Consider the following 26,167-nt stretch of genomic DNA (forward strand, 5'->3'; position numbering starts at 1 on the left):
TACATCCTGCTTGAGTTCATGCTGAAAGCTTTCCTCACTCCATCCCCACCACCTGGCATTCTCTGCCACATTCCACCCACCCGCCCCCTCCTGGAGCTTTAACTGCATAGCTCCCACATTCAGTGCCACAGGCTCTGCTCTCCTGCCCAGGCTGCTTGTGGCAGTGGTGAGCATCCCCACACTACCCTGCGTGTGGGGAACAGACAACTGTGTCTGGGGCTTAATAATATGATTTCACGTTACACATCAAACAAGAATGCAGTAATTCAGCAACTCTGCTTTATCCATCTAAAGGAAACCAGATGAAGCTATGCAGTTTTCTTCAATCTCCAGATTCCTTCTGGACACCACCTCATTTTGTAAGTATTCATCCTCCCCAAGTCCTCAGGGGATCAGAATCTAATGAGTGTGCATACTTGCTTGATATTTTCAGTTTAGACTTCTCACAAGAGCTCTAGGTACCCTTTACACAGAGAAAACATCATCACAGAAACAGAGTGAGATTCACTTACAAAGCCCTAGCTTTAAGCCAGCTTGCAGTAACCTTCAGTTAGTCAGCAGCACAGGGTCACACTCACCACAAATACTGCTGGAATAATGCAATGGAAAGTACAGCAAAAACGGTGGGTGGAAAGCCTTTGGCTGTAGCAAATGAGGACAAGCCCAAATACAGCAAACAGACAACAAAGGAAAAAAATAACTGCTTACCTTTAAAAATTCACAGGCAAGCAGAGATCTCCAACAAAATATACCCTCACTGCCAGCCCTTAAATGAGTGCTGGGCAGGGGTGGATCCTGGCTCCATCCCTTCTGGTACACTGCACACACCTGAGCTGCCCTGGGCTGGCCCTGCCTTCCCACCAGGTGCTCCATCACTGCTTCAGACCATGACTGAGCATTTCTACTACAGCTGCCCTCTGGGAGAGCTCATGACTGCTGCCTTTCACTTCAGCAGATGAGTTACTGGATCTCAAGCATCCATTTCATACAGCCAGGCTAGTGCTGTAATACATTCAAGTTAATATTTTGAGTTTTGTGGGATCTATATAGATCTTAGGATTTGCTGTATGACCAACTGCGTTGGAATAAAGAACAGAGGATAAAGGAATAACGAGCTTTCATCTGCTCCAGGCTTGGGGTCAGAAGGGTAGGGCCATACTGGGATTAGTATTAGGATTAATGAGAAATTCAAGGTTGGAGATGATGAAGAACTCAGTTTGTTATCTGTCCTCACAGGCTGAACTGCTTATATTGAGAAACGTGTGCATGATTTATGCCTCCCTCTCAAGGAGGAATCAGTCACATAGGGCTCACCTGGGTAGAGCTGTAGGCCATGCCTTTGATGATGCTTGCAGATTTTTCTGGACCTTTCCCAGCTCTGCTGTCCTTGTTTTCAGCATCTATAATGGCACAGAACTCCATGCAGCATTCAGAGACACAGATGTATAAAAGGCTGATGTGGTGGAACAGTGACAGTATCTGATTCCTTCCTCAGTTATCCCTAACGTATTCTGTTGTTGAATGCTGATTTGTGAGATCCTTCCCTGGGCTGGTAGTTCCACTCAGAAATGGTAAGTGTCAGTCCATAATCAGGGACTCTGTAATCCACAGATTAGTGCCTCCATACCCTAAAGTCTCCATCTGTTGTGCACACTGGAATTATATGTGTAGTCTCAGACCTGCTTCAGGCTTCTACAAGGTTTTCTGCAGGGTTTTCTCTGTTGTGCAAAGCACCCTATTTGTGGCTGTCACTCCGTGGCCAAGCACCGTGGCAGTCCTTGCTCAGCAGCCTCTTGTTCAGAGTGGCTGTGGGGTGCTCATCTGTCCAAGCACGGACAGGGCTCTGCAGTGCATTTTTCTGCCACTTTTGGGAGCTCAGCCCCCCTCAACAGTGCAGACACTCCCAGCCATTATGTTTTCTGGTATGTTTAGACAGTCTCCCATACAATTGAAAACCGCTGCCCTCTAAATGGGCAGCAGAGAGAAGACAGAACCCTTCCAGGTGCAAACAGATGTACCTCCACTTAGAGCTGTGAGTGCTGTCCGTGCTGCCCACTGCTGCAGCCCACAACGCAGCAGAGCGGCACGAAATGCCCGGCGCTGCTCGGCCGTGCGGCTCAGCGGGCACAGACACTTCTCTTCCGTGTACAGAAGTCACGCTATGGTCTGTACGACCATTTCAGGTCCGTTTTAAGCTGAGAACTTGCATGGATTTGCCATTTGGGTTTATTTCTAAATAACCTAAAGCCTTTTAAAGAGCACGACCTGAAAAGTTAAACTTATGTGGTATACCAGTATGGCAACGGAAAGCACCGGCACCTGAGGAAGGTGAAGCCTGCCAAAACGACAACTTGATCTCCATCTTTCTCGTTGCATCCTTTCTTTTTCTCCAACCTTCGCTCAGCCATTGCCCGGTCTTCTCCCACACGGTTTGTTCGCGCTGTATGGGAGCTTGCCTCCCAGCGCTATTTGTGTCCGGCTGCGCCGACCCCGCACCGCAACGGCGGAGCTCTCCGCGTGCACACGGAGCGCGCATCGCCGCCCCGCGCGGCCCCGGGGCGCGGGTGGGACAGCGGCGCGGAGGGCGGCAGCGCCCCCTGGCGGCCGGCGGCGCGCGCTGCGTCTCGCGGGGTCGCGCGCGGAGCGGTGCGGAAGGATCCGGCCCCGTTCGTTTTGTGCTCTTAGCAGCACTGATGAAGAGTTGGTGAAGAGTCACAGGAAAACATCCGAGTGGGTTTGGCTATCGCTGGAGGAGACACCCCCCCCCCCCCCCCCCCCCCCCACTCTGGGCAGTTTGGGTTAGCTTGGGAACCTCCAAGCAGACTCCACAGACACCAAGCAGATCTGTGAACATAAAGTGAGATTTTTTAAAAAATGCTGTTTTATTTTTTTCTTTATACAAACTAAAACACCAGAGGTCATTGAATCCTATATTAAATACATAAATTAAAAAATAACCATTCATAAAACTTTACATACAATAAGGATTCTCTTCTACACATTAATACATATAATACAGATACGTGTCCAGTGTTTATCAAAGGGTCGTTCTGCCAAGTCATTTACACTTCTGTTCTGGAGTAAACATCAAAAAATTAAAAGAATTTTAAAAAAAGCAAAAACTGTATCTAAAAACAGAGAGTTGCTGATGTGAAAGAGGCCAGGGAAAAACAAACCAAAAAACTTCCAGTCACTGGAACTGTATGGCTGCTCAGTGAACCTCACCCTGATGAGAAGAATCCTGGCCTATCCAGTGCTCACGGGGTTGCCATGAAACCAAAAGCTTTGGATGTTCAGAGGATCTCCCCCACTGAGGTGAGGGCAGGGGGCTGGAAAATGGAGACTGCTTCCCAAAAGAATTAAAACAAAAAACCAAGAAATTCACATAGGTTTCCAGGCATGCCAATGAGAATGCAATGAGAATGGGGCTGTAAGCCAGGCTGGTAATACTGCAAAAAGACCTTTTTCTTTCTCAAACCCAATTGCCTAAATTCATCTCACCAACTAGGTCCTGTCTGAAGTGCTTGAATTCAAAGAAGTGCCTTTGAACTCTCCTGATCTGGTGGAGAAAGGGGAGTAAAAGTGGCAAGTTTGATTTTTGTTCAGCTGACTTTCATCATGTACATGCCTCATGTACTGCTGTGATAGTTTGGAAGCTGTGCAGCGCTGTAGTCCTGCTCCAGGACAGACCAGAGGAATCAGGGCTACGTTTACAGCCCCCAACAACTGAAATAAATTGCTGTGGGTTTGCTGGTTGATTTGAGGGGCTGCAGAGACTCATTTGAGAGCACTTTCAATACCTTGCCTCAGTGATATCAGGAAAAACAAAAAGCCTTGGATGACAGCTTCAGGACAAAGAATGGTGCAGAGGAAAAAAGAAGAAAAAAAAAAAGGAAAAACAGAACCACAGGCGTTGCACATAAGATGTAAAACTGAACCATGAGAGTACCAGCTCCTATAGCTAAACAAGTCTAGATTGAAATCCCCATACCTAGATTGGAAATATACTTTCATAAGCTGTAGCAATGATTTCCTATATACAATAGGGACCAGGCAGACAGATGTGCATATATATGTACCTATACATATAATATAGATACATATCCATACATGTACCCAAACATTTCGTATCCAACTCATTTGTGTCAGGCTGACAGTAGGAAGTTTGTATTTTATCAAAAAGCATGTTTTAGGAACGGCTCACGTTATGCTGCAAGGAGAATAAAGCAGCTCTTCAGCTCTATGGAGGGACTCCAACTACCTAAAGTTTGCAACCATTTATATGTCACACCACAGTAATCTGCCGATGCTCTACCACCTCCTACCCCTTCCTAAACCCTTGGAAACGCAGCACCTGCATGCGTATGTAATAAGAAAGATTAAGGGGGGGAAATCAGGCAAGAGAAATGAGTGGTAGATGTGCACAGCACTGTTCAGAGGGCTGAAATAAAGTCTGTCACAAAATCAGCAAGGTATGCTTTAAAACTAGACAGTGTTACCTGTGCTATGCTGCTGCCCTGGTTGCCTATAACAAACATTTTCAGTACTCATTTTTTTAAACCAAAGCCGAGATGGAAGTTATGGCACTGCCTTGGAAAACATGCGCTGCTCACGCTTCTTGAAGATGAGCTGAGCATTATGAAGTCAACGGAAGAGTTTCCAGCTTCCATTTACCTCCCACATACTACTGCAGCCAAGTGGTACGAAATGAACCTGTGCTCCAGCAAGGAAAAAAGAGCAGTGGAAAAGGGAAGAGGGAATAACCACACAGGAAAAAAAACTTTCTGCAGTTAACAAGAAATTGCAGAGTGATCCCAGTGCGTCACAGGTGTGGGAGGAGGCTCTCAAAGGGGCTGATTCCAAAGATGCATGACTGAATTGGCAGGTGAAAGCACAGGTGATATGTTTGGGACAACCTTACCCATCGATCCTTCTGCACAGGGAAAAAGTTTGAACATAAAAGCATGCAATGTACCAGCATTCATGTATCATACCTGCCTGCCTACAAGCCTATTAAAAAATAAATAAGGGGCTAACAAACACATAGCTAGTGCAGAATTCAGTAAACCCCTTGACTAAAACAGACTGCTTCAAGACTTCAAGAAGCTCTGTTCATTTCACAACTTAAATTAATTTTAAGGAGCAGAAAGTTGTGAGTAGCTGCTAACCTTTAATTGAGGGCTCAACACAACTTCCAGACATGCAAGAAATGAGGATGTTCTCAGTCTCTGGATAAACAGAGCCCAGTGTTGGATCTATGGACAATCATGAGTGAAAGCTATTCTGGCTCCAAAGTATCTCTGAGGAGCAGGCATCCCCTGTACTAGATGAACTTAATTCCTGCTACAGCTGAGGAATAGCTCTTGCCCTGCTGAGTTGCTATGCAAGTTACTTCATTGCTCTGTGCCTCAGTTGTTCCATCTGTGAAAATAAACAAGCAAAGGCAAGACTCTTTGTAAAGCACTTTTAAAACTTCTGGTACACAGATCCTGTGTGTGTAAACTTTGGAACATGTGAGCCCTCTTTTGAAGGTTTAACTAATGGACAGGCTGTCTTTTGCATTGCTGTATGGAAATCCATTTTTTTCCCAGCTGAAATTAAGGCTCTATTATAGAAGACAGCTCAAATAAGCTCTGCCACAGGAACCCAAAGTCTGCACAGGCAAGACTCCGTTTCCAGGGAGGTAAAAACAGAAACACAGAGAAGTGCATTGCCATACCTAGCTCATACAGCACACCATGAGGAAGGGGAAGATGGATGCAGATTTGCTTCCAGCAGACACAGAAGCTTGGCAGGGTTTGTTGCAGGTGTCAGCTCTCCTTGGGGTTTGCTTCTTACTGACTAAAGGGACATGCAGCTGGGAGGGCCCCGTGTGCCTTAGGGAGACACCAGGACCGGGTTCCATACTTCTTCATGAGAGATATATGTAATGATTTTAAATGGAAATGACTTCTAGTCATACTTAATTATGGAAAAATCTAAACAGACTAATGATACTACTTCTCATATCTAATAAAGATGTTTTCATACGGCTTTCCCCACTATTTGGTGAATGTGTTCTTGGTCAGGAAGCCAGCTAACAAAATTAGTTTGACAAGCCAAACCAAAACATTTATAAAGGGTTCCTTATGCTCAGTAGGATCCAAGCTGGAACAAAATATCTGAAAGCTGATGCTTTGTGGATCATACAACATGGACACTGGAGATTGCTTCTTTCCCCTTGAACATATCATCTTCTTTCTCAGAAGCTGCACTGTAGGTTCAATCCAGAGATCCTCAGTACATTATTCTTTCAGTGAAACCAAGTATGGAAGTCTGAAAAGTACCTGACAAAGGACAGGCTTTTCTTCATGCAGGGTCTATGAAGAGACAAGGCTACAACTCTATCAGAAACATTCCTTATGCTCAACATCTGAATTTTCCTTTCCTCTGCCATGTAGAATGGTGCCTCCTAATGATCTTAATTACAAAACATGGTGTCTTATCCCACCCATAGTGCAATAAAGCCAGAACACTTTTTTTTTTTTGCCCCCACATTGCAGCTGTCATTGTTCCTGAGGTGAAAACCAAAGGGAGAGAGAAAGAATCTCCCTGCAGTGAGAAAGTCAGTTCAAACCAAACAGTTTATGGTCAGCATCTCTCATCCTAAGTGCTTCTCCTGCTCTTTCCTCTTATTTAAGATCTGTTTGCGGGATGACAGGGTCACATTTAATTGACTGCCCTGCACAGCAGGGATAGGTTTTCCTGTTGTAACTTTGGTTCCATGCCCAAGACACACTCTGACTTGATCAGCTGGAAGTGGAGCCTTGCTGATTCCCATTAAGTTTTTCTTTAGTGATGAAGGTTCATAGTTTATATTTTCTTCCCTTTTTGTAATTTCAACACATAGAATTTCATTAGATGCAGCATATATCATAGCTTTAGACAGGAACGGTCCATTAATGAATCTTGAGTGATGGCTTAAAATACAAGGTGGTTGCAGTCTTGGCTACAGGTTGTTCATTTGTATTTTTTTTAAATAGGTGTAAACAATGTTCTCTTCACTGGGGGAGTTGGAAGCATTTGCCTTTCTAGGGACAAATCTGTGTGGTCAGGTGCTCTAAAAGTAGAAGAAAAAACATCCGTATCAGATAATTGATAAGTTCTCTGCCCATCTATCCAGCTGATAAATGGAATCTATCAGTCAGAAAGCTGAAAGGATCTTTGCTTCCCTTACCAGCTCACTGGACAGACTGCTTCTGTTTCCTGTCTACTGGACCCTACAGAGTACAGCCCTCTGGTCAGCAGAAGCTCCCACAGGTATCTTCAGGCAAGTAGTTACATATCAGCCCATGAAAAAAGTCAGTTTCAGTAACTCTGGTACCAAAGTTGCCTAAAATTCACCAGGTATGACAGCAGATAATACGTTTGAGGCTTCACTGCAACTCTTGGACTGTGCCTAACTCAGCAGTGAGTCAAGCGCAGGCTGCTCCTGATTTAAGGAAATCTTTCCTATATATGGAAAAGAATTCTGGGTTTCAGATTTGAAACACAGGGAAAAGCTTGATTTTTCTTTGCTTCCTCAGCGTAAAACATAGTAAAACTCACTAACTGTGAAAGACCAGACTTCCTTATGTGACCACAAGTGAGTATGTATGCTCACAAGCACAGAAAAAAAAAATGCGGATAGTAAACTCCCAGAAAGAGCTAAAGAATTCTGGTCTGGATGCTAAATATTGCTGCATATGGTTTCATTCACACACATTCTGTCCTTGTTTCAAATGCTTCTCCTTCCTAATCTCAAAAGTACAGCAATGAGTGCTGTGCTAATCCAGTCAGAGAAAGAAACCAGAATCATTCACAATTGTATCCCAGTTTGCTCTCAGAGTTGAGGGACTATTAAAAGACAAACTGGAAAGCTCTAACAAAGCAAAGAGTTTTCATTATCAAACTGTTCCCCAAGTATATTTCAAGGAGGTACTGTGGGTTTTTGTTGTTTTATCATAGATCTGTTTGAAGTCTCTTACAAGGTTAACAAAGTCAACATGCATCCAGTGGAAATCAAGCAATTTTGCAAAGATCACCCTAGTGATATTCATCCTGGTAGTTCTAAGAACCAGAGATATCAATGGCACATTGAATTCTACCTGTTATCCTCTTTACTGTTTGATGTTATGAAGTTCTCATTGGTTTTAGTTTTTGCAATTACAAATGGCATGGTATCACTAGCAAGCTTTGGCAATTCATTGACAAGCATGTTGGACGGTGTTGGTCTGGCTGCAATCCTACTTGTTAAACCAGCAGTGTTTAAACCACTCCCCACAATGAACTATTACAAATTGACAACGACTTTCCAGATTCCCTGACTGCAGACATATATAGGAACACACAAGGGTCTGGTTCTCAGCACGGCAAGAAATACTAGCTTTGAGGTGAAAAATAATGTAGTCTTACCTTACCAAGAGGCACATTGACATCAAGGCCAAAGAATAAAGGCAAGAGAGAAGAACAAGAATAGAAATAGAAACTGCAGAAGAAAAAAGACGCATAAAAATACGAAGTCATGGCATTGTAAGCACAAGGATTAGTTCTTTGTGCTCTCTGAAGTACAAGTAAAACAGTTTTACATTCAGAATACACTGTGTTTCCCCACTTTGATCTCAAAGAGACACATTACCTTCCAGGATTAGAAAACAAACGGATGCCATTAATTTTGGTGGTAAATTAGAATTAGCACCATATTAAAAGCCTGAGATATAGTTGTCACTGTAAGCCATCTTGGGTTGATGGAAGACACAAAGCTGGACATTGAAACTAGCACGGGTAGTATTTTAAAGTAGGTTAAAAACAGTGCCTGCCATTTGTGCTGGAAATAACCTGGAACTATACCTTGTTCTATACTGAATTCATTTGTTTCACTTACAGAACATACATACAAACTGAAAGCACTCATTGGCACTACAGCCATCATCCTGTACACACACAACAGCTTCCGTATGTACACTGATATTCACTAATTTGATTACACGGGCAAAGCTCCCACTGGAGATCTCTTACATCAGTATGCCACTTCTAGAAAATACATCAATGGTGGGACTATGCTGTGCTCACACTGTGATCTTTCTTCCACAACCCTTCCTAATCTATCAAAACCTAAGACTACTTAATGTGACAAGAAAAAAAAAGCAGCATAGATCTGTATATATTTCTAAATGTGTATTCCTTGTATATACAATGTGAAAACATAATTCCTTGACAGGTCAGTTTAGAAGCAAGTCTCTGGTACCACATTCGTGTTAGATAATCAATGGCATGCTTCAATGAACAAGACAGAATTAGAACCTGAGTTCCCTAAAGACAATCTCTGTACCTTCACTGAGTTTCATTCAGTTCTTCCTGCTCACTAGCATCACCCTGCCTTAATGGATGTACCCCCTTGTAGACCAGGACAACATCTCAACAGACAAATAAAGGTTTCATCATTTGGCCCAGTATCATTCACCATAATAAAAGCAGTCAGCATTTATTTCCTAAAATGGAACAGTTAGTTGTGAAGGAGACTCTAAGATTAAAGTTAGAATACACTAAAAGGAAAAACTGAAAAGAAGGCACAGTAGAAAAGCATTAAAACGTACAGCTGACTTTGGTATAAAAAATCCACATAGATCAAGAGAATGAGGTCATTACTTTCAAAACAAGCCTGCTTCAGAAGCAAAACAAAACCAACCTTTTCCTCCAGATCCTTAATTTGTCTCTTTTGGATGTCAGTTTTATCTTCTAAATCTCGGATCCTCTGGAAATTAGAAAAGAAAGCAACTAGACTCAGTAACTTTGCTCAGCTGAAAGCAACTTAACATTAAAAGTGCTAAAAGACCAGAAATTAACAAATCCACTTCTCTGTCAGGTATAAACTTGTGGAGGACCACAACTCTAGGCACTACCTCTGCCTAACAGTGATTTCACCTCATATGACAACTCAAAGTGATGCATCTTACTGCATCCTCAAATGATGGAAATTAGTGTCAGTGGTGGATCTGTTCCATAGTACTGATTTTATTAATCCCATGGTAAATGGAAAGCATGCAATTGTAATAATACTTTTAGAAATATAATTAAAATTAATGTTTCTCACAGTACAATATATTTTAAAAAGGACTAAAATGTTATTAGGTGTGAAATATTAAATGTTTATGGCTTTATGAAAACACTGATTCTGTGGTGAACTAGGTACACCTGACTCGTACCCATGATGTGTATTTAGCAGAGTTAGATACATCTACAAAAAGTGTATTACAAGTTAAACTACAGAAACTTGGGAAAAAGGATCACACAGAACTACACACTATGAAAAAAGACACAGAGCCTAAGACAGGTGGCCAGTAACCAGCAGAAATCCAGAAGTGGCAGGAAAGAGATAACCTCTTCTACGTAACATGCACCAGAGCAATTCATATAGTTACTCTTGAGGCAAGCCAAATATCTAGTGACAGCCATTTTTATTACAAAGTTAGATTTGTACAGAATTATAAATGAAAACTGTTTTGGTTTAGAATTTTCAGACTCAAAATATTCCAAAAAACACTCAACAAGCTAATATCAAGGGCTAATGTGCACAGTAAAGACACAAAGAACAAAACAACATAGGAGACAAGGCCAGGCACGCCCCTGACCTGAAGCTTGCCTGAATTTGGCCTGAGCGTTCATTCTTACACTTGCATAGATTTGCACGTGCTTAGCTCTTTTTTCTTTTACCTGATGAGCCTGCTGGAGCAGCTCCATCCTCTCCTGAAGAATCTGGCAATCATATTCTCTGCTTTTCCTCAGCATCTGGCGTCTTAGCTTTTCTACTGCTGTCCGTAGCTCTTCCTGCTGTTTTTCAGTGAGCAGTTCTCCAAACTTTATCACCGTTTCTTGCTGCAAAGCATTGTACAAGGTGGCCTCAAGCTCCTGGATCCTCTGGTCGATGCAACACCAAAAGCCAGTTAGAGACTGAACTTTCTTTTTTTTTTAAATAAGGACAGGGAGTTGTGGCAGATTCAGGCACCTGCATGATGGTCCCTGTGCTCAAGTGTGCAAAAACGTGACAAGCAGAACTTACAAAATGACTTACTGTTTAAATAAAAAAAGCACTCATTTTCACCATATTCTAACATTCATTTTTATTGACATCTCTTGGTGAGTTTTTTTTTTTAAAGTAGTTACAGAGATAATCACGAGTTGGATAGAACTTTCAACTTTCATATGTATTTTATAATTGTAATTAAAAAGATGAATACTTCAATTCTAAAATTTACCCACTGTGCTAAAAATAAAATAAATTTTCCAACAAGCGAAGAAAGATTGAAAGTCAGTGCCAGACTACTTTGGTCTTATTCCTACTAGTCAGTGAGCATTGCCATTAACTGACAAACCAAATGCACTGAACTTGTATGTCCAGTTACCAGATCTATAAATAAGAATTTGGTACAGCACTGTTTTACAGCAGGGAATCTTCCTCTTTGCAGCACATTATCATCTTGCTATGGCATATAGAAAACAGGCCATCTAAGATTCCAGAACTGAGTTCTAGTTGGTTGCACTGACTCCATTTGGACAAGTTGAAATTAATGAACAACATCTGCCTTTAGATGACAGGAGAGTTTTGGACTCCAGGTGCTCTGCATTTTTATGACATACAAAACCTATGTGCCCATTTGAAGCAGCGCAGATTGCATGGTAGTATGTCAGAAAAAGGATAGGAAGAGGAAAGCAAAAACCTCCCTTCCTGATCCAACTGGAGCCTGTGTCACGCCACAGTGCTGACCAACATATACTGTAGTATTCCCTTTGTACATACCATGTATGCCTGATCAAGAGCTTGTTTCCTGTAGTCTAATTCTTCCTCCAAATAACCTTTTATTTTGCAGAATTGCTCCTATAACAAAGGATCATTTGGACAGAAAAATGAGTTAATAAAACTTCCCAAAGCATTTAGAGTAAATCAACTACAGATATCTGACTTGGGCAGGACTAGAATGCTGATTCACAGCTGACACTGCAAAGTTCTTAGTATTCGTCTATCTCAGCTAGAAAAGTAGGAAAGAAAAACAGCTGTGTTTGCTTTTTATGTAGAAGAGATGTATTATCATAAAACTAAATCTATAATTTCTGCTGATTTTAGTAATATTGTTTAGTAATTACTTCAGTAGTAGAAGCCACGGTTTTGTGTGTTAGCTTTCTAAAGATAGCAGCTCTGTAGTCATGAACAACTCTTTTTATGGTTTCTCTTATTTTGGAATAAGTGTGAGAGTTCAATAAACTAATCAGGAATTAAGTGTTTTCACGAACGCATTGTTCGGAGAAAGATGCTGCTCTTAACTCCTCAGCCTACCTTAAGCTTCATCAACTTGAACATGGACGGTCCAACTCACACTGTTAGGCTTTTTTTTCAAATTACTTCCACTAACTAGAATAAGAACAGCATGAAGTACTGTAGCAAGTTTAGTTTATATGTGAGCACTTTACCTTCAGGATTATACGGGTTTAAAAGCATAGTGAAGTAAAAACATGAAGATTAATTTGTTTTCCACTTACTGGTATAGAATAAGATGTGGTACAACTACCAATTTAGACTGTTAATATTATAAGGCAAAGAGTGCAAACATCTCTGAAAATCACCAAGCAGCATGAGTCTTTGTATTTTCTAATAAACAGTTATCTTAATATAAAAACTTCTCAAACCTCAGCTATTTCTCTTCCTGTTATTCTGCTGTCGCATATGGAACTGACCAGTAGCTTTATGGATTCATCGATAATCAGGGAGAGCCTCCATACATGGTTTGCCAAAAGACCAGTTTTTAATTATTTTGTGGCACACCAAGTGAATGTGACATTCCCAAAAAGTCTATTAAAGAACATTTGCCTACCATATCACTTTCAAGTTCCATCATCTTCTGGTGCAGAGCAGCCTCAGCTCCCTCAATCTGCTGAATCCACTGGAGGCAAGAGAATGAGAGCTGTAACCTGCTGTGTTTTCCAGGTACACAGGCTTTAATGTTTTATTTTATTCTGTATTTCCAGCTATTCTAACCACATTGCTTGTGTCTGGTAAGTTTGACATTTTTTCCCAAGCACCTTGCTAAAGCAGAATGTGATTACATTAAGGTATTCCTATCCTTGCAAAATCTCTAGGTGATACACAGTAGTATAAAAATACTGCTAGCAGGGTTTTCTTTATCCAAGGAATTGCCTCCTATACTAGAAAGTTTGATTTGCAACAGAGCTGAAAATTTACAGCGTTAGATGAATCATTAGATGACACTTGAGAAAAGCAAGTGCACATTTTACCTTTTCTGCCAAAGACAACACAGTGGAAGCCTGAATTATGGCCACTTGTTCTTCATTTCTTAGATTCTATGAAGAGAGGGTAAAAAATATTAGTACTAGTTCCCTATGTGAACACAGATTATCCATGCTATACTCTAGGTCTATATAAAAATATTCAGGGTCTGCTAACATAAAAATAACATTGCTTTATTTCTTTGCATGCTATGGACTGACTGTATGTTTTCATACTGTTGCACCTTAGGAGAAATCTAAAGTTATACCCATTTGTTTCTGTGATAGTTTTGTTAAGCCAGTTTTCCACTAACTTAAAAAAAAGAAAAGCTAAGGCTAATTTATGCCACTACATGTGGAGATAATCATGATCCTTCTTTTTCTATTTCTTACACACTTTCTTAAAGCATATCTAGCATTGACCACAGGTACATCTTCTACACAGATGACTAAAGTGGGCAGCAAGGCCTACTTAAAAAGCCACAGAGCATTTGTTATTTCTTGACTATTTATGAAACTGCTTTCAGAGAAATCCTAGATGAAATGAAGGCATGGTGGGTTTATATTGCCAAACTAATTCACATGCTTTGCTGAGTTTCCTGACTGCAGTCAGGCCCAGTTCCAAATGTCACTGGCCTTCGGACACACATTCTTCCTGGACTGCTAAACCAGCTGTTAAAGCTGCTACTTCATCACGTGTTCTCCAATTACACAAACTGCACAAAGTGCTTAAGTTACAGAGATATATTCTTTAAAGGAACACTTCTGATATTAGATAATTTAACAAATACATTAGAAAATAATCATCATGATTACAGATTTCACTTATCCTCTGTACAAAATGTAGCTTGAAAACAGAAAATATCTTCCACTGAACTTACCCCATTATCACCTAGGATGTCTAATTGCTTTATAAGGTCTGGGATACTGACATCCTGCAAACAAAAAAAGATAAAGGCACAGCACGTACATTTTTATCAGGAAGGACAAATAATGCCAACATATGAAAAAACATTGAGATAAAACATTTTCTATTATCCCATGGAAATGCAACACACAAATTTCAACTGCTTTTGCACCAGGCTTTATCATCATAGTGAAAATTACAAGTCCAATTCCATCTGTCAAACAAGTTCCATTAGACTGTTTAAATGCTTAAAATTTAATCTTTGCTAATAACTCCAGTAATGTAATCGATTACATGGACACCATTAACCACTCCTGCAGGAAGTCCTGCCTGATGAAACTGACTTACCTTAACCCCTTCCTTCATGCAGTATATCTGTAGAGCACTCACACCGTCTGAAAATGGGTGAATTTGGAGATTAAAAGGTGGGGACCGTCTCTCTCTTTCCTGAGAAATTCATGGAGAAAACAGCAGAGAACATACTAGAATAAATGAGACATGTAGAGAACTCAACACGTGCCACAGCTACTCTACATACCATGCTCCACAAACCTAGTCTCTTCACAGTAGGAGAAAAAGAAAGAAATATTACATCAGTATTTGACTAGTACTAGTAAATTCAAATGGTAGGACTCAAGGCTAAGAAGAGCATGCAGAGTGGCATAGGATCCTAAAACCCAATCATTTTACAGCACATTATTTGATGAATTATTTATCTTTGCAAGCTGTCAGCAGGAAGGCTGTCACCTGGGTAAGTGTCATTTAATGTGATTTGCTCAGTAAAGCATTGAACAACTATACGCTGCTGCTAACAGTCCCTTTTTGAGCAAGTATTTTACTTAAGACTACTACAAGGACACAGAGTACATCCTTGCCCATCCTCATATTCCATATGTTCTACTATTCATGGAAAGTTCAAGAAAATTGATAAACGTAGCTGTTGATGCACCTTCCTTTCATAAAGCCTACAAATACTCGGTTCATTTTAAAAGACCAAAGGAAAATAAATTGAAGATGTTACTTCACATCCCTCTTGTCAGTCAGGAAAGCACAGAAGACCAAATTTCACTTTCATATACACTTTTATCTTGTGAACATTTAATTCAAGTCTTCAGTCCCACAAAAAAAAAAAACTTCACAAGCAAACAACTGGATGTCAGCAGAGATTTTTGCTGTCAACTTTGATGCAGCCCTGAGGACGGGATTTAAATCTTGTTTTACGAGGTCATTTAAATTCAATTAATTTCTATTTATTTGAATAGATTCTGGCCAGCAATAAGAACAAAGCATGCCGACAGACTGCTCCAAAGTAGCAGAAAAAACATACACAGCTGTTTGTATGTTCAACTAAGATTACCTTTGCTCACTACGCATCTAACTCAGACTGAAGTAAGTTAAGTATGGAGCTTACTGTTCCCAGGACCTTAGAGCCCACATGCTTCCACAGACCACAGACATACTTGGAGTGATTAGTTACTCTATTATATCTCTACAATGCTAGTGTCCACTTAAAGTTGGTATCCAGTGTGAGTGCACTGGTTTCATCTGCTACCAGCTCTACTGTCAGAAGCTCATCCATCACCTCCAGCTCCAGGTTGCGGAACTCCAGCAGCTCATTCTGGTCCCGGGCATCCTGCAGCTCCTGTTGCAGACGGTTGTTTTCTGCTTCCAGTTTCTCTATCTAATAGAAACACAAATTCACGATCTGTGTGACTGTTACACGAAACAGTATCTGTTGAGTAATAGTTCAGGCAGCATAGGCTGACCATTCTTTCGGACTAAAAATATTTCCTAACATCCAACCTGAATCTCCTCTAGCACAGCTTGAGGCCATTCCCTCTAGTCCTATCACTATTTACTTTACAAGAGAGAAGAGGCCAACCCCCACCTCACCACCACCTCCCTTCAGGTAGTTATAGAGCGATATCGATAACCTCCCCTGAGCCTCCTCTTCTCCAGACATTCAAAACTCAGGAACGTACCTTGTCTAAAAGCTCTTGGTTCCTCTTAATGAAAAGCTGTTTGTCTTCCACCCAATGGGAGTCCTGTTGGATGAAGCAGTTCTGTTACAGAAGCATTTTTACTGAAAACTGAAGCCACATTACTCAGGTATAAGTTGTACACAAAAATTGCAGATTAAAAATTACAGCACATTAGTCTAGCAAGCTTTAGCAAGGCTTCTGAACACACTATACCTGCCTGTTTATTACACAGAGACATTACATCTTAGGGAAGCCTATAATGAAACTGCTAGGTATATTCCAAACGGAGTTAAGATCCAACACAGGAATAATATAGTACATATAAAGAGGCCCTTACCTGCCCTTTTTGTGCTAAAGTTTTCTCCAGATCTTCTATTTTGGCTTTGTATCTCTGGACTTCAGCTTGGAGCTGCTCTTGAGCCTGTTGAAGTCAAACACAGCATTAAACAACAGCAAAAACAGCAGTGAAACTAACATAGAAATGAAACACAAAGCAGCCCAGATCTACACTGTTATTTCCACAAAATGAGTAATTTCCACAAAATGAGATTCTAGCTCTGCAATATTTTGTGTCACCTCACGTATTCATACAGAGGGCATAAGGAGACAGAGCAGCAGATCAGCCCCCTCTCTCCAACCAAGTCTAATTGCCATGTCTTGAATTAGGGTAGTATAACACAAGGTCAGGGAGTGCAATGGTATAATGCAATGGAAAGCACAGCAATAGTAGTGGGGTGGCAAAGTCCTAGGCTGTAGCAAATGATGACAAACCCAAATGTAGCAGCCATGGATGCAGACACAAAGGAAAAAAGCTGTTTACCCTTGGAAGGCCTCCAGTAGGCAGGGAACTCCAGCAAGATACACTCAACTCCAATGCCAACCCCTTAAATGAGGGCTGGGAAGAGGTGGATGCTGGCTCCAGCCCTTCAGGTACACTGCATACACCTGAGTTCCCCTGGGTTGGCCCTCCCTTCCCAACACGTGCTCAGTCAACACTTCAGGCCCTGACTGACCATTTCTACTACAAGGACAATACCCAAATTACATAAAAGCAATTAGTAAAAAGGTGATCAGAACTGCCTGAGAGGTCTTTAAGAACTGACTTGAAAGTGATAAAAAAACCTGGTACTACTCACATCTAACACTTCTTTGAGCTAGATGCTGGACTGAAGTTCACCTAAACTTGTTTCCAACTTGAATTATTCTATCATTTTATTAGACAGATGACATTTTTAGCCTTGGAAGTCTTATTGTAATCTGCATCACATGCAAATTTGAATGTAACCCTTGTATCTTTCTAGAAACATTCAGATGAGTATTCCTGAAATTGGTTCAGTTTATGCCTTTGTAAAAAAGCATAGGCCTCCACTTACATGTACAAATCCAACCTCTTCACACCCAGGCAAAACATGAGAACTCCTGTGACTCCATGCCAAAACGCAGAACTGTCTGCTTTGACATTGCCTAAATGCAGGGGTTTGGAGCTCAACCACAGAACAGACCCTTGTAAACAAAGCAATTGTGCCCATCTTCAATCATCACTCTCTTGAAATATACTCAGCCAATGAGTGAAACGGACACTGTCATGGTGTCATCCATGACAGTGACACAAAGGAGACAGAGAAGGGAGAGAGAGAGAAAAAAAACTGCACCGTCAGTGGCCACGTGGCCGACCGAGCAGAGCTGTGAGCTCCAGAGTTGGGATGGAGGAAATAGATGGGTCTACAAAAAAACAGCACAATTTGAGAAGGAACGGTAACTTTAGTAAATCTAATACAATTGAACAATTGAGAGAGACAAACCAAATCTGAGAGCTTAGGGGCCTGGTGTCCAATGCGGAGCTCCAACCCTCTGCTGCTCCCCAGCAGCATTAACTCCTTAACTGCCTGCGTGACGTTCTGATGTGGAATGCCAGCATCAAAACCACAAAACCACAACAGACATCTATCTCCATTTCCTTGCGTGCCACTTTAAGAAATCAAGATGTTCCAATGGTAATGAAAAGCTTTAACTCAGACTGATACTGACCTTGGCTTCTCTTTCAGCATCTATGACACCACCTGTTTGCTCTTGCAGTAGTGCATAAGCTCTCTGCAGGGCCTGATATTCCTTTGTGAGCTGCCGAAACCGCAGCTCTGATTCTTCCGCAGCTAAACTCTGAGGAAGGAGAAAGGACACACATAAGCACTAGACAGCACAGCAGCACCAAAGCAGAGAACACAAGTGTAACCTGTTAAACACATCAGTTGGTTTACAAATCTTGATTTAAAACAGCTTTTATGGTGATCCTGTTGTAACAAGTAGTAACAAGAATGTACAATTTATAGAATGTTTATGTCTTTTTATATGTCTTCAAGCTACAAGAAACAGGACAAGTTCATTTTCTTGAGAGACAAGAGGGAAAACGTCTCTTCAGATTACAATGAAATCATAGCTGTACTCTATGGACTAGACTTCAAGAGAGGTCCTCAGTATTTTGACATAAGGTACCTGAAAATAATACCAAATTTAATGAAGAACTTGCCATTCAATATGCAGCAATAAAAACATGGTGCACCTGGTCACTTGCTTTGGAAGTCAAAACCCTGCCTATGGAAATAGAGTAAGGTCTTACCTCATCCAGATCATCATCTGGAGTTGCTGGTGTTCTGTCTGTTCTATATGACGCCACAGAGGATGTTTCAGAGTCCACTGAATCATCATCATACCCCAAAACTGTATCTATCACATGTCTCTAAAGAAGGAAAAACATGATTTCTGAATCTGCCTAAAAATGGGCAGTATGAGTTTCTAATTTGGGGAAAGATTAGTTTCAAGCCTCCCTACCAGTTGTTTTTAAAGGCAAGATATGAGAAAAGAGCTATCTGCTACCCCTGCATTTACCACCTCCAACCAAATCCAAGGGGAACCGTACTGAAGATTAGGTCTTGAGCTGGTGGAGAACATGAATCTACCGATTCATTTTACTAAACTGAGGATCTGTCTCAGCCTGAAACTTGGAAAACGTAATAGAAGCCATTCAGAAGACATCTGCCAACATGCAGACTGAGGTGAGAAAATAACACCACGAAGGAATCACCCACAGTGCAGAATGGGGAACTTCTTCCTTCTCTCAGGGACACTGCTGATATTTTGAATATCTCAACACTTCTCTCACTGATATTGCTGCTCAAGAAAATGAGTAAGTGCTACATTAATACTTAACACTAGTTCTGTGATAATTTGAGGGTTGTTTTCTTTAAGGTGACTTTTATCCCACGCATCTTCCCAGTCCTACAGTAACTGCCACACACTGTAAGATACTGCTAACACTACACAGTTTGGCTATACGTCTCACTTTCTCCAGTAACTGAATTCACCAATCCCAGTGAGAACTGAGTCATGTCCTATGGAAGCTGAGGTGCCTGACATGCTGGATTGGCTTTCAGAGTAGAGATGAGCATTTAAAAACTTATTCATAAACTAAGCATGCTGCCAATAGATGAATGAGCATTTTAGATTCACGTGTACTTGGCAACATTTTTAACTTCTGCTGACAAGTTACAACATCCTAAACACAGAAATTGAATCTGGCAAAAAAACCAGACAATGACAATAAACTTTTGCATATATTATCCTTTTTAATTCATATTTTTTCCTCTTACCTTAATTGGTTTTGAACTCCTTTTACTCCTTCTGCGACGAATGAGTTTTTCCCTGTCCTGGAAAGTGAGATTGAAAAGTTACTGGACTCAAAATTTTTACCTCCACCTTCTATTGCTTGCAGCCCCAGAAGATCAGACCAACAGATAAAAGAAATCACTGCTTTCCCATTGACTGTTATACCTTCCAGCAGGAATATGATTCCAGATAGAAGTAAAGATTCATATCCAAAAAACTGTCTGTGTATCAGCTGAAAAATCACTCGAAGGGAAGAGGGAATAGCAGAAAAGAAGCCCCTGCTGTCGTGCAGTTGCCTTGACAGGCTGTCAGGCAACAGACACTGATTGATTTCCTGTTAAAATCACCGGGAGGCTTTTGCAGGGCACCCGTTTGGGTTTAGAATGGGAGGCAAACTGCCCTCACTGCAAAGGTGGTGCTGCCTGTCTCACAGTTATTAAAAGATGCAAGTGTTGATTTCATCACTTCCAGCAACGATGCCTTAGGAGAAGAAAATGCCTGCTTTGGAGTATCTTTCTCCCACCTCTCAACATTATGCATAGAAGGGATTGCTGAAAAGCTGAAAAAGGGATTGCCAGTATTAAAGGATGTGACAAAAGAACTAGAGAACCATGTCTAGCAGCATGCTCTTTTCCAGCACACGAAGGGCACTGCACTGTGTGCCTCACGTTTCTTCTCAAGAAAACATTTCAATAGCAGCCTAATTACCTCATAAGCTACTTTGTCATAGCCCTGCCTTGTGAACATGCGTGTATGTTCCTGAGCTCCACTGTTTGTAGTCTGTTCATTTCTGCAGCTCACTTCACACACAAGTGTTGCACCCCCAAGTTGCAGGGGCAACACCCCATTAAAAAGGCAGTTAATAACCCACAGCAACATACTCTGACATCTAAAACTACACAGATGTTAAGAACAAGGAAGATATGAAATCTCAGATTTCTATTTATAATATGAAATACTAATGGTAATTAACTTCATGCAGGAATTGCTGCTTATTTTCCGGTGGTCTGGACGTACCCTTGTTAACTCATCAATTATGTTCTGCTGTTCTATGACCTGAAGCTTTAAAAATTCAGTTTCTTGTTCCTCATTAGCCTGATCCAAGTCATTGAGAGATTTTAGTTTCTTTAGAGGAGGATGTGATGTCATTTTTTCTCTCTGTGGTAAGAAGAAAGACACAGATAAAATAAGAGCCAACAATTAAAAGAAAATATAAACTTTCAGTTATAAATTAAGCATAGTTCTTCATCTAGAATGTAAGGACATTATTAAATATGCTTCTGCTACAAAATTTGTGTAACTTGTAATTTTATAATTTATAATACCAGTTACAAAAGTTTTATAACCTCCAAGCACTTAACAACAAAGCAGCACAGTAAGGCTGAGTTCTTCAAGCAGAACAAAAAAGATTAATCTCTACTTACTTTGTGGTAATCTAGCCTCTACAGCAGCCCTTAAAGGTCATATGCATCTAGATACCCACCACATGGCAAATACATTTACCCTCTACATGTCCAGGGTATATCCCAGTAGCATCTGTTCCCATGACCCCACGCACTTGCTGATACCCCACAAGTGACCACATACAGTGAGAAATTGGACATTATCGTTCTGTGAAAAACACATATCCTTCCAAAAGAAGAGGATTATCACATTAAGGAGCACCATAACTATTTTAACTAGAACTCTGTGTCCTGCCTGCTCTGGGCATCTCCTCTCTCACATATGCTTACAGACCAAGAATATTAGTCCAGCCACCCACAGCCTGTTAACTTGCATAATTTGAGCATCTACACTATGAAGAGCAGATAGTGGAGCTAAGTTGCCATGTGTGCCCAGATGCACCAGTAGCGCTGTTCACTGACATCTAATGCATGACAACATTCCAGTCTCTTCTGCTTGCTGTGAGAAAGGCCAAGAGGCTGTGATTTGTGATCCACAGCTGCTGTGGAAAAAGAATTCTAAGTGGTGGTGTCTGCACTAAGTTTCCTGGGCAGAGGTGAATTGCAGAGTCTTAAAACTGATTAATCTTGTAGCACTAAAACCTTCCTTCTCAAAGATCAGAAAGTGAATCTGATCATCTCATCGAATCAGCAGGATAGCTGCATCCACTGCAGAACTGTCAGTCTGCTCAAGATGAGTGCCTTGACTGTGAGCCAGAGACATGGTCATGGTTTTATGATTTTTGGCATTAGTATTCCACATCATAACATCATGTAGTGCATTAAGAATTTAAGAGTTAATCCTCCAGCTCCATGGATCATCAATAGTTCTGGATATAGCTGTCTCAGAAGAGAACTACATTCCCCAGAGGACTGTGTGATGCTTTGCATTTTTACGTGTTTACACTCAGGGGGAAAGATAAAAACTGTCTGCAGTCACGGGACGCTTTCTTTCCTTTGGGATCCACTCAGCAGTGGGTGCTCACTGCCGTCTGCCTTCAGCGTTAGCGTAAGGCCTTCGGTTTATCGGACACTCTCCCTTGCTCACTTTATTTATTAGCTTCAATTCCAATTATATTGTATTATGTTGTGTTATTTTGCTTTCTGATATCTTATTTAGTATATTAGCTTTCCTCCTCAGATCATTGCCGCTGTTTTGTTCCTAGGCCCATCTCCCCTTTCCCCTTCCCTGGGGCATGGCTCCCCCACACCAATTGTCACAGAAATGGGCCAAACCAGTTCGTAGACCATTGACAGATGCAAACCTGCAGGCTGCTAAGCGTGTTTGCATATGTTAACTGAAGACTTGCAATTCCTTTCTTTTTTAATTAATGGCAAAGTAAAATCAATGCATGTGGATTCTGCTCAGAGGCAGACCAGAACTTTACTTTGCCATCATCAGCTTTCACAGGAACACGCACAAAGATGAACATCAGGCTATCTGAAAATCTAGCTCTTATCAGCTTTTTGTTTTTCAGATGCAAAATAAAGTTAGAATGATTCAATACATATTACTTTTTTAAAATTCAGTTTCATAAATCTAATATTACCCCAAAAATTAAAGAATGATTTTATGCATTCACTTAAAAATGCTGCATATGTAAGCATAATAGACAATGTTATGTAAGCCTTTTATGTACAAGCCTAAACACTGCAATAACACTGCACACATTGTTATGTACACACATTCACTGTGCAAACATTTCCAACAAAACAGAAATATATCATGCAGTAATGTGTATTTCTCTCTCCAATACTAACCATTTCTATATTTTCTTTAGTGACTGCTTTAAGTTTATCTTCCATGCGCTGCAAAGACTGCATCAGCTCATCATTTCTCTTTGTGAGGCACTTGTTCTTTTCCAGGAGAGGTTTACATTGTTTTTCAGCTTCTCGGACACGCTTCAGCTGAATTGATAACAATTGATTTATAGCAATTAATAATGGCATGTAATCCAAATAAAAGATGTATTTTCCTTTCTTTTTTTAGAAGTATTTTTAAGTTCCCTGTTGTACTACTGTCACACTAAAACATCAAGCAAAATGATCTAATGGAACTGGCAAAGCAATCCTGTCAATGCTTACAGCTTCCATAAGCTTATTTTTATCTGCAAATCTCAAAGCATCCTTCTGCACATTTTTACTGAAAGATGGTTTTATCTATGGGAAAACTCATACAAAGAGATGAAGCAACACCATGCACCACCAAATAACTGCAAAGCTGCTGCAAAAATTGTGAAGAAAACTAAGACCTGCATTCTGTCTTCAAGAAACTCATGAGCTTTCTCAACAAAAGACAAATTTATGTAGGCACTTATGTATATGCACAGTGAATTTTGTTTTAGTCAACAAGTGTTGACTAGACATCATTTAAACAACAAACTTGTCAAACAGAAAGATATCTTAACAGCGTCTTTCACAGTTCCATTACTGGTACAGCTAGTCTTAATCAAGTTTTTCTCCTCTACAAAATTAACTCCAGCTGGTAAAACTGAGCATTAGTACACAACATTTCTTTTTCTAGGGAAGAATAAGGAAGTAGATAATCTGGGTGCACATCATCTTAATTAAGGCATGAACCACCTCTGTTACCATTCATCACTGGGAGCTTCCTGTCCCTTGCAGTTCTGCTGTAGAAAGGACTGTGAGAGCTTTCCTGTAGCTGCTAGGGACAGTTAAGTATATTTGCATATATCATCTTACCCACTGATTTTGCTTGAAGCAAGCTAGCAAGTGCCTGAAGATCCCTTCTGCTAACAGGAAAGGGAGGAGCCAATATGAAGTGGTTACATCCTCCATCAGCATCATTGTTAGCAAAACTATCTGCCTTACCCTAAGAAGGACAAAAGCTATTGCTGGTTTGATTGTACCTGAAAGTGGATGGTATTCCCAGCAAGTTCCTGCCCATGTTTAACAAAATGTATTCACTATAGCCACATTATGTAAGACAGAATTTTGAACCCCTTTTTTTTTAAAAAAAGAATATTCTTCTTGTGCAAAAATAGACTTGAATTGTATGCAACGGCTACAAGCTATTCAGTAGTGCAGAAATTTGAGGTTTGAGAGCTTTTCGTAATCAAAGAAAGTTACGTGAACACATTTTAATATAAACTCAACATAATTCTGTAAGTATTAAGTTAACACTGAGGAGAACCAAGCCAGCCACACTGACATGAAAGGAGTGCAGTCGGACTCCTATCTGAGGAATAAAATAATAACAACAGAAACAATCAAGCTGAATTTCACCATCCCCATTCTTGATTATGGAAGAAGAAACTCTGGAGTGGTCAAAAAGCAAGGGCACTAACTTCAACATACAAGTACCACCACCTAAGAGTAAAACAGAATGAACAGTGAATTGATTTTTTTATATCTATATCTGACTCTTGTCTTCTCTCAAGTAATAGATGACAAGCATCATCTCCCCATATACTGCCATGTACTGTTATATGCTCCTAAACTCTTGTAAAGGTTGAAGAGGGAATGTAATTAGTCACACAAGAACCTAAAAGACTCTTCCACTGTAATTTTTGTCCTGATATAACTCCTGAGATTTCTGTTTAATTCTGGAGTGAAAGGCCACCCTAAGTGTCCCAGGTGACTAGCCTGATGGATGGAAAATGGACATTCATCACATGCTTGGAAACTCCTCTCCTTGTATTCCCTACAGTTCCTGGCCTCCCCTGTATGATGGTGGAGAACTTGCATACCAGTTCATTTCGTTCATCAACGAGCAATGTGTTCCTGTCTTCCAGTTTCCGGATTGTAGCATTCAACTCTGCTATCCTCTTCTGGTTCCTGCGCAAGTCCTGTTCATCAGTAACAACACAACACAATTACTGACTCTTCAGAATACGCACTGGGAAAAGAATAACCCAAAGCTACATATCAGTCATCTTAACATGTATCATTTCTTGCTTGTGATATTTGTTTTCACAACAACAAACACTTCAGTAAAAATGTTTTTTTTAGGGGGGGGAAGAAAACATCTAGCTCTAGGAAAAAATTAAGGTTAAAAACATTTTAATGGTTAAAACATAAGAGATCCTGATGCTCATTTTTTTATTACTATTCTGGGGGGAAGAAAAAAAGCTAGCTCTAATTGATTTTGCCTATATACTGCTTCTATTTCCTAGGCCACTAAGTCAGGGGAAAAAGTAAAAACATCCCTTTCAGTATTAATTGCCTTTACCTTCTTATTCCTCATTTGTACGCGAGTGGAAATATGACAACACGGCAAGACAGAAAGAGAAAGTACTCCTGAGTCTCCTAGGTTCCCCACAGCCTGCTCTCTGCAGGCCTTCCCATACTTCTGGATATTTTTGAAAAGGCAGGCTTCCCACTTACATTCAGGGATTTATACTTCCATAGCAATACTGACTATTTAATGTTTTCCCAGGGGCCAAGACAATGTTTAAGCAAGAGAAATTTGCGTGTTTCTGTTGTGTAGAAGTCTGTAAAACCTGCATACAGGGCTGCTGCAGTGCTCTGAGCCATCTCCAGCCCTTCCTGGGATCTCCCTCTTGGGACTGCTCATGTTACACTCTGCCTCCTTCACCAGGAAAAGCTGTTCATCCAGAGCTTCTTTCTGCAGCTGTAGTTTCTGCACATAGCCCGTCTGTGTCTCTAATTCTTTCTCCAAGGAAAATATGATCCTATCTTTAGCCTTGATCTCATCCATCTGATAAGAGAAACAACAATGTTAGTGTGTAAAAGCAAAAGCACTTCAGCCTTGGTGAATATAGTTAATATAATTTACTAGAGTTCACAAATTAAATCTGTTAGGTGAACTGTGCATACCACATAGGCTACAAAACAATATGCTCCAAGGTGCCAGTCACACTGCACACCATCACAGTAGCAGCTCTGACAGCTTTACA

At 40.7% G+C, this 26,167-nt stretch overlaps 1 protein-coding gene across 1 annotated transcript in view; it reads right to left on the bottom strand.

Moving 5' to 3' along the window:
- Positions 1–6,995: 6,995 nt before the first annotated feature.
- The window catches only part of JAKMIP2 (janus kinase and microtubule interacting protein 2), a 32,332-nt gene continuing 13,160 nt past the window's right edge, over positions 6,996–26,167 (bottom strand). Inside the window, exons 4-21 of the mRNA XM_065734919.1 lie at positions 25,759–25,968; positions 24,998–25,096; positions 23,049–23,195; positions 20,863–21,003; positions 19,830–19,886; positions 18,800–18,919; positions 18,214–18,342; positions 16,523–16,606; positions 16,186–16,248; positions 15,786–15,884; positions 14,552–14,650; positions 14,178–14,231; positions 13,306–13,371; positions 12,885–12,953; positions 11,816–11,893; positions 10,732–10,935; positions 9,707–9,772; positions 6,996–7,099 (exon numbers count right to left, since the gene is read on the bottom strand). Coding sequence (XP_065590991.1) covers positions 7,091–7,099; positions 9,707–9,772; positions 10,732–10,935; positions 11,816–11,893; positions 12,885–12,953; positions 13,306–13,371; positions 14,178–14,231; positions 14,552–14,650; positions 15,786–15,884; positions 16,186–16,248; positions 16,523–16,606; positions 18,214–18,342; positions 18,800–18,919; positions 19,830–19,886; positions 20,863–21,003; positions 23,049–23,195; positions 24,998–25,096; positions 25,759–25,968 — 1,794 coding nt within the window. The 3' untranslated portion in view covers positions 6,996–7,090. The remainder of the gene's footprint in view (positions 7,100–9,706; positions 9,773–10,731; positions 10,936–11,815; positions 11,894–12,884; positions 12,954–13,305; positions 13,372–14,177; positions 14,232–14,551; positions 14,651–15,785; positions 15,885–16,185; positions 16,249–16,522; positions 16,607–18,213; positions 18,343–18,799; positions 18,920–19,829; positions 19,887–20,862; positions 21,004–23,048; positions 23,196–24,997; positions 25,097–25,758; positions 25,969–26,167) is intronic.

This window comes from Cyrtonyx montezumae, unplaced genomic scaffold (genome assembly GCF_038088225.1).
Source record: "Cyrtonyx montezumae isolate F1298 unplaced genomic scaffold, pur_monq_1.0 scaffold_18, whole genome shotgun sequence".
NCBI classification, from domain to species: domain Eukaryota; kingdom Metazoa; phylum Chordata; class Aves; order Galliformes; family Odontophoridae; genus Cyrtonyx; species Cyrtonyx montezumae.